The sequence below is a fragment of the Gopherus evgoodei genome, chromosome 2 (assembly GCF_007399415.2).
Source record: "Gopherus evgoodei ecotype Sinaloan lineage chromosome 2, rGopEvg1_v1.p, whole genome shotgun sequence".
Classification (NCBI taxonomy): domain Eukaryota; kingdom Metazoa; phylum Chordata; order Testudines; family Testudinidae; genus Gopherus; species Gopherus evgoodei.
Window position 1 is genome coordinate 16,833,341 of NC_044323.1, and position 14,623 is coordinate 16,847,963.

At 42.3% G+C, this 14,623-nt stretch overlaps 1 protein-coding gene across 7 annotated transcripts in view; it reads left to right on the plus strand.

Moving 5' to 3' along the window:
* Positions 1-14,623, plus strand: part of DPP6 (dipeptidyl peptidase like 6) — an 863,093-nt gene that overhangs the window by 560,211 nt on the left and 288,259 nt on the right. For all 7 annotated transcript variants that reach the window (XM_030550076.1, XM_030550078.1, XM_030550079.1 and 4 more), the window contains 2 exons: positions 2,737-2,851; positions 9,885-9,983. In XM_030550076.1, the coding sequence (XP_030405936.1) occupies positions 2,737-2,851; positions 9,885-9,983 (214 nt within the window). The remainder of the gene's footprint in view (positions 1-2,736; positions 2,852-9,884; positions 9,984-14,623) is intronic.

Sequence of the window (14,623 nt, forward strand, 5' to 3'; positions counted from 1 at the left end):
TGAAACGACTGGATGAAACCTCCGCAAAATATGGCATGGAAATCAGGGCAGAAAAAAACAAGCGGATGACAAACAAATGTGGTGAGATCAGCTCACATATTACTGTCAGTGGACAAGAGCTGGAGGCAGTGAAACAGTTCAAGTATTTGGGAGCAATCATCACTGATGAAGGATCCGAGGCAGAAATTCGGACAAGAACTGCGCAAACAACTGCAGCAGTGGCAAAGCTAAAGCCAATATGGAGAAATAAGAACATCTCCCTGGAATCCAAACTGAAGCTGCTGCACGCATTGGTCATCTCCATTATTCTGTATGTGTGCAAGACATGGACCCTTGTGGCAGAACCTGAATGGAAAATACAGGTAGTAGAGATGAGATGCTTCTTTAAAATCCTGGGCATCTCCTAGTTCAACCACGTCACTAATGAAGAGGTCAGCAACATCCTCACCCAATGTGCTGGGTCATATGCAGACCTCCTGTCGACCATGAAGAAGTTCCAGCTGAAGTGGTATGTATGGCCATGTAACAAGACCACCTGGCCTATCCAAGATCATCCTCCAAGGAACAGTACAGGGGAAGAGAAGAAGAGATAGATAGAAGAAGAGATGGATTGACAACATAAAAGAGTGGACAGGAATGGACTTCGTGGAGACTCAAGCACTGACACACAATTGTTGGGGTGGAGACAATAGATTGATGATGCCCCAGTGACCAATGTAGTTATGGGAGTGATGATGATTTCATAGAATATCAGGGTTGGAAGGGACCCTAGGAGATCATCTAGTCCAACCCCCTGCTCAAAGCAGGACCAATCCCCAGACAGATTTTTGCCCCAGATCCCTAAATGCCCCCCTCAAAGATTGCACTCACAACCCTAGGTTTAGCAGGCCAATGCTCAAACCACTGAGCTATCCCTCCACTTCATAAAATCCACAGTCAGAAATGCCAGAGAGATCAGAAACAAATCTATATGGTAAAACCTCAATAATGTTCGTCTTATCGGTAAATAGTGTGGCTTTTTGAATGTTTGGGGCCAGGCTCAGAGCTGATGTGTAAGACTCACTTGTGATATGTCAGTGAACAGAAGAAGGTCTACATAGATGCAGTATGTTTTGAGGAGCAAGTAAAAGGTGTAAGTTAAGGAAATGGGTGGCCTAGTTTATCTTCTATCTACTTACACCCTCCTGTATATTGCTTTTCTTTGTACTCCTCTCTGGAGCCTTGGTGCGAGACTTCCTGAGAGTCACATTAAAACTCCTTACACTGAGGGTATGGCTACACTTGCACTTCAAAGTGTGGTCGCAGCGCCATATTTTGTGGAGGTTTCATTCAGTCGTTTCACAAGGTTGGCAAGTTCATCTTCGCTGCCTGCCAGCTCTCCCAGCACTGCACGCACTCCACATCCTCTACGGGTGTAGCTTGCAGTGCTAAGAGCCGCGCTCCCAGTGCTGCGGCACTGATTACACTGAGGCTTTACAGCGCTGTATCTTGCAGCGCTCAGGGGGATGTTTTTTCACACCCGAGTGCGAAAATTGCAGTGCTGTAAAGCGCCAGTGTAGCCATGGCCTCATCAGACTCAGTGAGGGGAGGGAGGGAGTTGTTACACTTGGTAAGTGGGCGTGAGTCTAAGCGAGTCTTGGGGTACGTCCAGACTACCCCCCATATCGGAGGGTAGCAATTGATTTTTTGGGGATCGATATATCGCATCTCATCTAGACGCGATATATCGATCCCTTAACGCGCTTCTGTCAACTCTGGAACTCCATCGGAGCGAGTGGCGGTAGCGGAGTCGACACGTGTAGCCGCAGACGTCGATCCCGCACCGTGAGGACCCGAGGTAAATCGATCTAAGATACTTTGACTTCAGCTACACTATTCATGTAGCTGAAGCTGCATATCTTAGATCGATACCTCCCCCCAGTGTAGAGCAGCCCTTGGTCTACTTGAGGTTTCACTGGTGCGATATGCATGTTGGGGCTTTGTAGGAAGGTGGTGTTTACATGACTGTAGCTCCCTCTAGAATTCCTGCACTCATTCACACCCACCTGTGACTCTGGCTCTTGGCCATTTTAAAGGAATGTGCATCTCACAGCTCTTTTGAGCTAACTCTTCTCCATTTTAGATACGATGACTGCACATATTTATGAAGTCCTGTAGAGTGACTGCCAGATGATGGCTGCTCCAAAACCTGTGCCCTTGGGGAGGGGGCACCCACATCAAATACTCCCACAAAGGAAGAAGCAATGATATGACCTCCCTCACTCTGGAGATTGGGGAGAGGACCCTAGCATAGCTGTGAGCGCTGACTAGCCCCGAGGAGGTATGCCTGGGCACTGCTGTCACAGCAGACAGAGGCTGACGAGCTGTATTGGTAAGGCAGGGTGAGGAGGAAGGAGTGTAACAAGGGTGACTGTACAGGGGATACCCTTTCTACTCTCCCTTCAAAGCATTCTGGCTGCTCCTCCCATAGATACACACAGTTACCCAAGAGGAGTCATCTCAGATATGGATTTGGCTCATCATATTTATTGGTCCTATACTTTGATCGAGAGTGAATCAAATAAACACCAGAATATGGTACAATGACATAAACTGTAGTCTGAGTGGTTGTTTGTGCTACCATGTTCACAGCGATATATGGTACCGGGTGAAAAAGTGCACTGCTGTTTGGATTTTGTTGTTTGTTTCCTTGTTCTGATGCCTTTACTTAATATTCCCGTCCTTTGTTATTTCTAGGAGCTGGTGGGAAGTAATCCTCCACAAAGAAACTGGAAAGGAATTGCAATTGCTTTACTTGTTATTCTGGTTATTTGCTCCCTGATTGTCACCTCTGTTATACTCCTGACACCAGGTATTTATAACCTTTAACTCACTTGCGTTCCGTTTTTCTTTTGTAATTTTGCACTTCCAAGGGCAGAGACTTGATAAAGTGAATGCAAAGTAGAGATCAAATAGTTTCCTATTCTTTAACATTGGGTGCAGAACACTGTCTAGAACATTGTTTTATATCAAGACTCTCTAGAGTGCTGATCCAAAGCCCTTTTCAATTGATAGAAGGATCCATTTGACTTCAGTGGGGTTTGGATCAGACCCCAGCTCTTTATTTTTCTAAGAATGTAAAACACAACCGTGTACTACACAGCTTTGTAGTGGAGTAAATAATTTATACTTCCCAATGGGTGATCTTTAAATTTCATCTTTTAGCCATATTCTATACGCCTGGTCTTTGTAAATTACTTCTCTTAGGATAACTGCCAAGTACCAGGCAGAGGCTATAGGCAGAGGCCAATGGACATGGCAGTATCAACTTAACTATAGCTATGCCAAGATCAGTGGACTGACGATCTGGATCCTAGTATTGGAAACACACCACTGCATTGTAGAATTTATCAGACGGAAGGTGGAGGTTTGGCTAGATGGGGTAGGGGGCAGTTGCAGTGTTTGACATCTGAAAAGATGTAGCTGTCAGTTTGGCATTGTCGGATAAGCACATTAGCTGGATGTTTGTGCTAGAATGATCCACAGTGAAGTAGTTAAGGTTACTGTTTAAACTTCATAGTTAGGTTTCAAAGTTAACACCCCATTGAGATTAATCTTTCTGTTCAGAGCACATTGAGCTTTTTTTTTTAGGTTTTCTGCTGACTCAGCTTGCATCATCTAGGTAGGTAGAAATTTTCCTGCACTGAATCTTCAGAGCTAGTAGTTGGTGAACAACTTGTTATTGAAGCTGTGACTCAAAAGATATACAGGAACAGATATGATGAGTGAGCTCTTATTTTTACATAATAATGTCTCTCTGTGTGTATAAGCACATGTGTGCATACATATATACCTTTTCTCTCTTGGGATGTATATATATGATATAACTATAGGAACACACAGAGCAAATAAAATGTAGGGAAATGTTCCTGTAAATAATAGTGTCCCTACAATTGCCACCCCTATACCAGTAGTCCCGTTCCTGTTGGCCTGCTGCTGAAAACCTCTTCCTTTCTTTGTCCAGTTACTCTTCCCTCATAACTACATTTAATAGATCTATCACTTACCTGGAACCAGCTCTCAGTTTAGTCCATCGCTTTGAGCCACTGCTCCAATGGCCCACTCTGCAGTGTTCCCCCAGGCTTGCAGTGCATAGATCTTCAGGAATCAATCACGAGCATGATGTAAATACCCTAAGTAGGTAGCGTCTGAGGCACTTTGGGAATCCACTGCAGAGTACAGGATAACTCAGGAGAGGGATAGCTCAGTGGTTTGAGCATTGACCTGCTAAACCCAGGGTTGTGAGTTCAATCCTTGAGGGGGCCATTTAGGGATTTGGGAAAAAAATCTGTCTGGGGATTGGTCCTGCTTTGAGCAGGGGGGTTGGACTAGCTGATCTCCTGAGGTCCCTTCCAACTCTCATACTCTATGATTACAATACAGCTTTAAGCAAAGCAGCAATGATTAATTGTATCTATTCCTAGCACATGATGGTGGGGTTTTCATGCAGGGTCAGAGTCAGGGCATGCTCTTCAGAAAGAAGGGTAAGTGGTAAGTGTGGAGAAGGGAGAGGTTAGGTGGCTGGAGCCCAGTAATTGAGGAAGAGGTTTTTATATACCTTTTTAAATTTCTCTTCCAAATTGATCAAAACTTTTAAAAAAGGTTTTAACTCTGGATTCAATTTTTGGTTAGGCTGAGATTCATGCTGGTTCAAATGTTTAAGAAAAAGGTCACTCTCCCTGTTTTAAGCTAGCCCATAAATTATGAGCAGAGTTCATTACACACATTAGAAAGTCTAATTAGTAACAACAGTGCTTAATTTTCAACTGCTTTTTTATTTTTTATTTTACAAAGCCCTACTAAAATTGTGAGATTTCAGTCATTTATATTCCTTTAGACTTGCAGGGACAGCATTTTCAAGTCCTGTATCTGCTTGTCTTAGTGGATATTTGCTAATGAGTATCTGCTTGTGCAAAATTGCCCACAAAACCCATAGTAGTTTGTGGCTTCAAATACAGGTTTGTGTGAGTGCAGCTATTCCAACCTGCTTTGAAATGCAGGGCCAGTTCCTGCTGCACATTCACATCAATGAAAAAACACCCAAAAACTTTCCTTGAGTCCAGTGTTGTAGGATTGATATTTTACTAAATAATATTTACCCCCCTTCTCACAAAAAGTGATAGAAACTAATATGTAAAACAAAACAAAGTAGAAGAGGCTTGCTATCAGTTGGCCCAGTCCTGCAGTGCTTTCTCAATCAAACTTCTCATTGACTTCAGCAGGTGTTTTGCCCAAGGAAGATCTTCAGGATCAGGTTCTGTATTTGGAAAGAAAAGCTAAGCAATGACTTTATGCATGTTTCCTCTTAGGGTATGTCTCCACTGCAGCGGGAAGCATGCTTCCCAGTACAAGACACCACCAGCTGTGCTCAAGCTAGAGTGCTAAAAATAGCAGCATAGCTGGGGATTGTGTGTGAGGCAGCTCAGAGAGAGACAAACCTGCCCAGACCCCCTAGTTACATACTCAGACAGCTAGTTCCAGCCATTGCCTGGTCTACCCCTGACTTTGCTGCTCTTTTTAGCATGCCAGCTCAGTCAAAGCTAGCACGTCTGTCTATCCATTCTGGGAAGCAACCTCCCAGCTGCTGTGTAGAAGTGCCTTTAGTCTTTGACACTTTCTGGAGATACACTTCAAGATTGTTCCCTTCAAGTCTGACCTTTAACTGTATAAGTAAGTGCATCCAATTCCCTATTACATTTTTAGCAGGTGTCACAGGCACAGAGGTAGTGTGAAAGGCAGTCACTGTAAAACATTAGCTCATTGAGCACTCCTGGCAGCTGCACAGTTGGTGAGCCATGCGCATGACTAGTGTGTCTAGCATCATGCAGGCTGTTCTAAAACAGTGGCAAAAAAAACCCTCATAATGTTTTTCCATTTTATTTTCTGAATTTCTGTTGTTGAATTTCCTGTTATTGTAATTGCCCAGAGGGGACCTGAGCATAAGTTATAGTAACCTTTCCAGAATATGAAGCATGCATAGGTGGCTTAAAGCCACCTTATCCTGCTGGGATATCAGTTTCCATCTACCAGCAAGACACCAGGAATCCTATTTTTCTAGCTGCACAAATCTGGGTTTTACAGCTCTAGCTGTGGTAAGGTGTTACAGGGAGCCTTTAAGGGCCAGGGAGTCTGGGCCCAGTCTGCCTTGTTCAATAATCAGACCCAGCTGAGAAGGAGTTACACATTTCCTACAAAGGGCTGAGAGAACTTGGTTGGGGGTGGAGCTGTGGGAAGCAGGTGGGTTCCTGTGGTTGGTTCTGGAGCAGTATAGGGAGATGTAAGGGGAAAGACTTTTGGGCCCCTGCTTGGTCAGGAAAGCTTTGTTTGTATTGCTTTGTGAGTGTGTGGTGTTGGCTCAAGGCACCTGATTTCAGCTGCTCAAAACACAGAACAGGGTCCTTGGTTAGTCTCCAACCTGAAGGTACATAGGCCAGCCCACTAACTGAGGTTAATGTTCTCAACAGCATGTTGTGGGCTGTGTTGTGCCCATTAGCCCAGCAGCGTGATAGTGCAGAGCTCAAGGAGAGATTGTGTGTGATAGGAACAATAGTGCTGCCTAATTCTCTGCTCCTTTGGAGCATTAGGATTGCCCAGGACCTACAGAGAGAGAGTAGTCCCGATGCTTGTCTGAGTGCAGTTGTCCCTGGCCTGTGTGGATGGGGTAGAGGACGTGATCCTTCCCTACCCCATCCCCAGACTCCAATGTTGAAACAAGGGAGCATCTGTCCTTATGACTGTGCTGGAAGACCAGGGACCTAATGTATATATCCAAATGTTTGTTCCATAGTGGTTTTTCCCAGTAAATAGTTTCTCCCTCAACTGGTGGCTCACCTTGTTATTTAAGCTTTGGCAGCTCTACCATTCCTCCCCTACCTACTCTGGTTATCCTGTTCACTGCCACCAGGTACTAAGTATTAGCACCCTGCTATTTATCATTAATTAAAAAGACCTGTTCCTCAGAACCTATATTGTTGGTTTAATAAAAATGTGAAGAGCATGGAAAAATATTATTGCATACAGGGTTTTGACAGAGGATTTGTTAGGCTATTTCAGTTCCTGTAGCGAGTGAAGCCAAATCAAGTAAAACAAAGACTCAATCGTAGTTTGAAAATAGGAAAACTGAAAGAACATGTTATCACCTGATACAGGTGGTACAGGGCACCTGCTAGTGAAACAAAACACGTTTCACAGTTAATACTAAGTAGCTCTGGGTTGCTCAGTAGCTGCAGATGAATGAAGTAAAATGGATTCAAGGAGTCTGTTTCCACTGTATGTATGTATTCCACTGCATAGCAAGTTAATATTAAACAGTAGTTAAGAAAATTAGGGCCACATGATACCAGCACACCTCTGGCAATCAGATCCTTCAGTGATGTTGTAGAAGTAGATAGACCTGCACTAGTGACCTCCAAAATATGGCTTTATTTGTTCATTTGAGGAATAAATATGCATACTAAGGGCTGATTGAAAATTTTTAATTTTTTTGCCCCAAAACTGCAGGACAAAAAGGGGGTTTTCCAGCCAGAAAATTGTTGGTATTTGGTTTTTCTATGAAAAGCAATAATTTTCCATTTTCCACCCAGCTATGTACCCAGTCTAGGATTCATTGATATTGCATATGCTCTTCATCCATTGGCCTGAGAGCCTCTATCATGTATTCATGAAATAGTTTGTGTAGATGTGATGTGGAAATGACTATACAAATGAGATGCCATGTTAGTATGGGAGTCTCTACTATGTTAATGTCTGTTAAGTTTCTGACCATGCCTGCTGTGAACTTCATAGGTCCAGTGCCAAGCTAATAACAGTGCTGTGCCCTCCTTCTAACCGTCCTGACTCCTGAGTGCTCATTAAACACTGCAGACATTATTTATACCCCAGATAATATTACCTTTCCTTTAAGAATCACAAGCTGTTGATCTTCTCTGCACTTGCTTTGGATGTCACCAGACCTCTAATGCCATATAGGTTCAGTTTTTAATAGGGCCTACTGGAAATGTACAGAGGAGACACTCACTTGACTCCTTGAATCCTACATGCCATATTGCATTACACACTGGAATCAGAAGACTTTTTTTTTTTTAAAAGTCAGTTAGCAATGTCTGAGGATCTTGATGTCATTGCTGGCCAAAGGAGAAAAAAAAAGGTGCTAAATTGTTTTCTCTGTACCAGTCTCAGGCTAACCAAAGTATCTCTCAGCAAATTCTAAAGATGGATAAGAGACTCAGAATTTAGAGTAGAAGGGGAATTATGAAAATACTGTGGTTCTTGCTCAAGAGTGCTGAGAAGGCAGCATCTTAATGCCATTGAGAAGTTCCACCTCTTCAGTAGAATTCCCCCACTAGTTCTGTTTTCTAGTAGTTGGTACAAAATCCCTCTGCTGTATAGTGCACCAGTTAGGCCCCCTGTGTTTAAGTTTCACTGCATAAGCGCCTTCAATATGTGTTCAACACTACATTACAAGAGTGGGGATGGGGCACCATAGGAGAATAAATAGTACAGGACCCAGCTTTCTTTTTGCTTCTGCTGTTCTCCTCTTTGTCTCCTCCCCCACCCCTGTTCCACAGCAATGAGGCTAGCTTCTGAAAAGACAGCGTTTGGCCCAACCCCAGCCAGCTGTGTTCAGGCAATTAGCTGGTGCTCCTAACACCTGACCAGAAGAATTACACATCAAAGCAATCTTTGTTTTAAAAAAAGTGACGTTAGTTCATACCTGAAGATACATGAAGGTTTGACATTTCATTGTGTGAAATTACTGCCAGATAATGAATGACTTGCTCGCATTTATGTTTGAATTCCCTTGTCTCCCTATTATTGTATCTCAGTGTACCATTGGATGAGTTCCAGACTCAAAGGATTCTTTTTAAGTCGTCCTGCCATAGAGCAGTTGCTACTGTTTTGTGGTCTTCTGTACCAAGATTTCTACCCTTTTGATGTTGAAATTGATTCTCCTCCTATTATGTGAAGCTATATAGTGGGAGTCCTGTCCTAGTGCACGAGAGTTTGTGATGATAGCATCCAAGATATGTAGGAAGCATTTTGGGGGTGGGGTGGGGAAGGAAAGGCAATAGAAATAGCATCATCAGGAGATGCAGTATGGGTGAGTGATGCTGAGCCTATCCCTCTGGCAGCTACTAAGAAGTCTTCCAGAATCTCAAAATTATGTGCATGTAATCCAGAGAGCGGCTCTGTTTTCACTATTCTTGCAAATGAAGTTTTTGTCTTTTTATTATAAATGTACCTGAGTAGGGGGAAGATTTATAAAGGAGCCTAAAGATGCAGAGAGTCACCTAGTGGGATTTGCAAAAGCCCAGTTTAGGTACCTAACTCCTCCTGAAATAATTTGTAAATCCCACCAAGAACCAATCTGTATCTTTAGGTGCCTAACCATCTTTCTCAGTCTAGACTTGTATTTTGTTTTTCTTTTCCCACTGTTCAAATGTTTAACTTATGGCATAATTTAACCAGTGGTGGTAGAACAATCTCTGCAATAATTTCTATTGCTATGATGAATACATTAAAAAAACCCCAAGTTTTGTTCAGAAGAAACACCTGCTTTGGATCAGATCTTGGTCCTTTTGTCCAGACATTTGCTCCTAATACACAGTATATATGAATTTCAGAATATTGGGCCAAATTTGGCTTTACATTAAGGTCCCATTGTACCACGCAGCCTGCCTACAGGGGCCTTAACATGACTGAGAATTCAGGCCATGGTGTTCTCCCATCTATTCTGAAATGTGGAAGAGCTCAGCATGAGGAGTTATATGCCATTCACAACTGTTGCATTTACAGATAAATTTCAAATTAGGAATAACGCCTATTTCCTTCTGAACATTTCACAGTTGAAGATAACAGCCTATCTCAAAAAAAGAAGATAACAGTGGAAGATCTATTCAGTGCTGATTTCAAAATTCATGACCCAGAGGCTAAGTGGATAAGTGGTGAGTCTTTCACACAAACTTGACAATAATTCTACTCTCACTTATTCCTTCCTTTCCCTGTCTTTCTCTTTCCCTCCTTTTCTCACTCTTTCTCCTGACTTGTCTCTAGTACCCAAATTCTTACTCCAGGTTTCCTCAGGGTAAATGTGTACATTATATTTCTCCATTATACACAGCATCACATATGTGTCAGTAGTGGAGTCCCCAATTAGGTCTGTTGGTAGGTGCCATTCAGACATGAAGTGAAAAAGCCCCTATTCCAAACCGCTTATAATCATGGTAGCTGACAAGATGCAACAGGTTGTCAAAACAAATAGTTCGAGCACTATCATGGTCAGTCTTTATTTTACCATAAACAAATCTTCTGATTTATATTTTCATAATGCATTCCCTTGCCAAAATATTTTTTTCAGGCAGAGAGGTGAAGCGTTGCTAGGCAACTAGCAACACAGTGGTCCAGCAACAGCTGGTCTGCTCCTTGTATGTGAGCAATGTATTCTTTTTATCCTGTCTTGCAATCTATATTTTCCAGTACCAAGGGGAAGAAACAGAATAATACTAGAATTAATGCACACCATATTTGCAGCAGTGGAGATTGTTCTATGGATGCAAATTCCAGCCCCCCACTGGCATCTACTGCAATCTAAATCGGCTCTTGCTGGAATGAAACAATGCCATGCTGTACAGCTCATTTAGGGATCAACCTGATTCTCATTAAAGTGAACGGGAATCTTTCTATTCACTTTAATGGGAGCTGAACCAGGTCCTCGCTGGGGCAGGGAGAGAGATTGCCAAGGGCATAGGCTGGATCAGTGCATCCCCCATCACCCTAAGCACATCCATCTCTGGCCAGCCCCATCTACTGTTTTTTTCTGCTGCACTAGCCGCTGGTGGAGAAGGCATTGCAGGCAGTGTATGCCACTACAACCAATTGGCTACTTGCCAGAGGACTTCTGGCTGATGAGTGTCCTTTTTCAGTTTCTGCACACCTGTTGAAATCTCTCTCCCAGTACTGCAATCTATGGGGAGAATAAAGGTGGAAATACTTCTTGCATTTGAGAGTTCAGAAACCATTCTTTAGCATTATTACTTAACCTTTTCATGTCTAAAGGCCCAATCAAGAAGGCGCTCCACTGCTCTGGGCGCTGTACAGACACCTATTATGAAACATTCCTTGCCTCGGGTGAATTTATCTGATTATTTTGCTTTATAATATCCTGTTCCTATGAATATTTTTGCACCTAAACTCTGCCGCTAGAATATTTGTGGGATGATAACGCAATATTTTTTTTTATTTGAAGAAACATCAGAAGAATTTTCCAGCTCCACTTAGAGGTTTTCAAAAACTAATTTCTTTCGTGGTTAACATGTGTTTTTCTGCACAATAGTGTTCTTTTTTTCCTCCTGTGCAAATACCAGCTTTCCCAAACTGTTTGCATGCTGGTAATATCTATATGTTTTTATTAGCCTCTAATTTTTGGCAGGCATTATAACTCCCACATTGAACTGTTGGTAAAGGTCTGGATCCAGTGCCCACTGGAATAAATAGACCCTACTGGACTTCAGTGGGCTTTGGATCATAGCCAAATAATCTAAGGTTATATAAAAGTAAAAAAATATTAAGCTGTCATTGGTCAAGCCACTATAAACATTTCTGATTAAATGATTTTCCCTTTGGTGGTTGTTATAATTATGTTTCAGATTCTGATGTCAGGTTCACCAGTGTAAATCTGGGGGAACTCCATGAAACCAGTGATATTCCTTTAGATTCACACCAGTGTAACTGCGAGCAGAGTCTTGCAATAAATACTGTAATGCCCTTCATCCAAGAACCTTAGAGCACTTTACAAACATTAATTAATTCTTACAACACCCCTTTGGATGGGGAAATAATACACTCTTTGTACAGCTGGGTAACTGGTAAATCAGGCTTACGATGGCCAACAGTCCAATGGAAGAGCATGAAATAGAGCCCAGTAGTCCAAAGTTCTAGTCCATGCTTTGTCCACTACCCCATACACCCTCTGTCCTGTTGCACCCAGCTGTTCTTGGTTCTCAAAATGCAAGTATTTCTTCCCTTAGGACTCACTTAAGAAGCCTATTTCACACTAACACAGCGTAGTAGAAAATAGTGCTGAAAGATGTATGTAAAAGTGGGAATTAATGGGTGGAAGGAACCCTGGTTGTTTTGGGATTCCGACAAAATAATTGAAACTGTAACAGCGTCGTATATCCTTGTCCCCATTCTTCCCTTGTTGTTAACACCACAACATAAACCACTCTAATGCAGAGAGATCTGAAAGCTAGATTGCAAAAATCGATGCTCTTGGCTCTTTTCACATCTACCAGATTTCCTTTAAAGGGTATTACTCTCTCGTTTTATTTTTTGTGTTGTTGTAAAAGATGAGTTTGTTAGCCTAGCCAATGATAAGCACGTTGCGTGGGTAGGAATATTCAAATAGTCTCAATGGTTTGCTTTCAAAGCAGTTCAGCCAATGAAATCTCTCAATACTGATCCATTTGCTTCAGTGGGTTTGGGGGGTCTTTTCACGGATGTCAGTGGGCATTGGATCAGGTGCTAAAACCCCAACACAAGAAGGCATCTCTCTTCAGGATAAAAATCCCTTTGAAGTAAATGGAACATACATAAGCCCTTTCCTGAATTGGGTCTTGAATACAGAAAGTGTGTGGTTCTGACCTACACTGATGTAATGCCATTGATTTGATAGTAGTTAACAGAAAGAGTTAATTCATGGTATGCCGACATCTTGAATACTGCATCTCAAAAAAGATATATTGGAATTGGAAAAGATACAGTAAAGGGCAAGAAAAAATGATTAGGGGTATGGAACAGCTTCCATATGAAGAGAGATTAATAAAACTTGGACTTTTCAGCTTGGAAGAGAGATGACTAAGGGGAGATATGATAGAGGTCTATAAAATCATGACTGATATGGAGAAAGTAAACAAGGAAGTGTTGTTTACTCCTTCTTATAACACAAGAACTAAGGGTCACCAAATGAAATTAATAGGCAGCAGATTTAGAAACAAACAAAATGAAGTCTTTCTTCACAGAGACAACTTGTGGAACTCTTTGCCAGAGGATGTTGTGAAGGCCAAGACTATAACAGGGTTAAAAAAAGAACTAGATAAATTCATGGAGGATAGGTCCATCAATGGCTATTAGCCAGGATGGGCAGGGGTGGTGTCCCTAGCCTCTGTCTGCCAGAAGCTGGGAATGGGTGACAGGGGATGGATCACTTTATGATTACCTGTTCTGTTCATTCCCTCTGAAGCATCTGGCACCAGCCACTGTTGGAAGACAGGATACTGGGTATATGGATCTTTGGTCTGATCCAGTATGGCTGTTCTTATGAGATAAGAGTTGACCTCGGTGTGTGACATAGCTACACTTCAAGTGCTAAGAGTGCAGATCTTCCTCAGACTTTGAGTATCTGTTTTAAGTTGGTTTGTGTGTGTTTATTGCAATGGCAGGTAATTATAAGTTAGATGATTTTCATAAATTCAAGAGAGGAGACAAAACTGGTACTTTGACTCTGAACTTTTGGAATTTTTGAGAAGTTGGGGTGTTTTTGAATTCATGGATGCAAACCCTAAAGGTTTTGGTTCCTCAATTCAGAGCAGCACAAGAATCTTCATGTCTCCATGGCCCAGCTTTAATAATTCCCCATGGTTTCCAGACTGCTGACTACAGGCGAAAAAGATCTAAAGCAGCCCCACGAGGTGTCTTCTGGGAGACAGGATCACAGTTCCAGCTCTCAGTGGTAGTAGGCACAGCCTTAAAGGAAAAAGTACATGTTTTCTTTGTTAATGAGAAACATAACAGCAGTCTCTTCACTGGTTACTGCAATTGACTGGATGTAGTGTGCCACCAGTGCCTGCTATTTACAACAGGATGTTTTTTCAGCCCCAGTTGAATTAGTGTTTGCTGTGACATCTGGCAACACGTGGTTTTTTATTTTTTGTATTATGGTAATGTTTAGAGGCTCCAACTGAGATCAGGGTCCCATTGTGCTAGGCACTGTACAAAGACATAGTGAGAGCCGGTCCTTGACCCAAGGAGCCAATGATCTAAACAGAAAAGACAGTCAAAGGATGAAAGAGAGTACTAGTATCCCCATTTTACAGATGAGGCCTGAGGCACAGAGACATTAAGAAACAAAATTGAGCCCTGTTCTCTTGCGTCCCAGTTCACAAGACTACCCTTTCTCACTGACATCATATTCCTCCTCCTACATGAAGAGGCACAAGGGGTACAATTTTCGGAAGGACCTGAGACCCATTTTCAAAAGTGATGTAGGCACTTCGGAGCCTAACTCACTCAAAAGCCTTTGATTTGCAATGAAAGTCACAAGCCCTTTCGAAAATGTTACCTAATAACTGAGATCTAAACAAAGCAAAGCCTTTTTATTTCATTATGCTGAACATCACATTAGTTTTATTTGTGGCACCTTAGAGACTAACAAATTTATTTCAGCATGAGCTTTCGTGAGCTACAGCTCACTTCTTCGGATGCATAGCTGTAGCTCACGAAAGCTCATGCTGAATAAATTTGTTCGTCTCTAAAGTGCCACAAGTACTCCTGTTCTTTTTGCGGATACAGACTAACACGGCTGCTA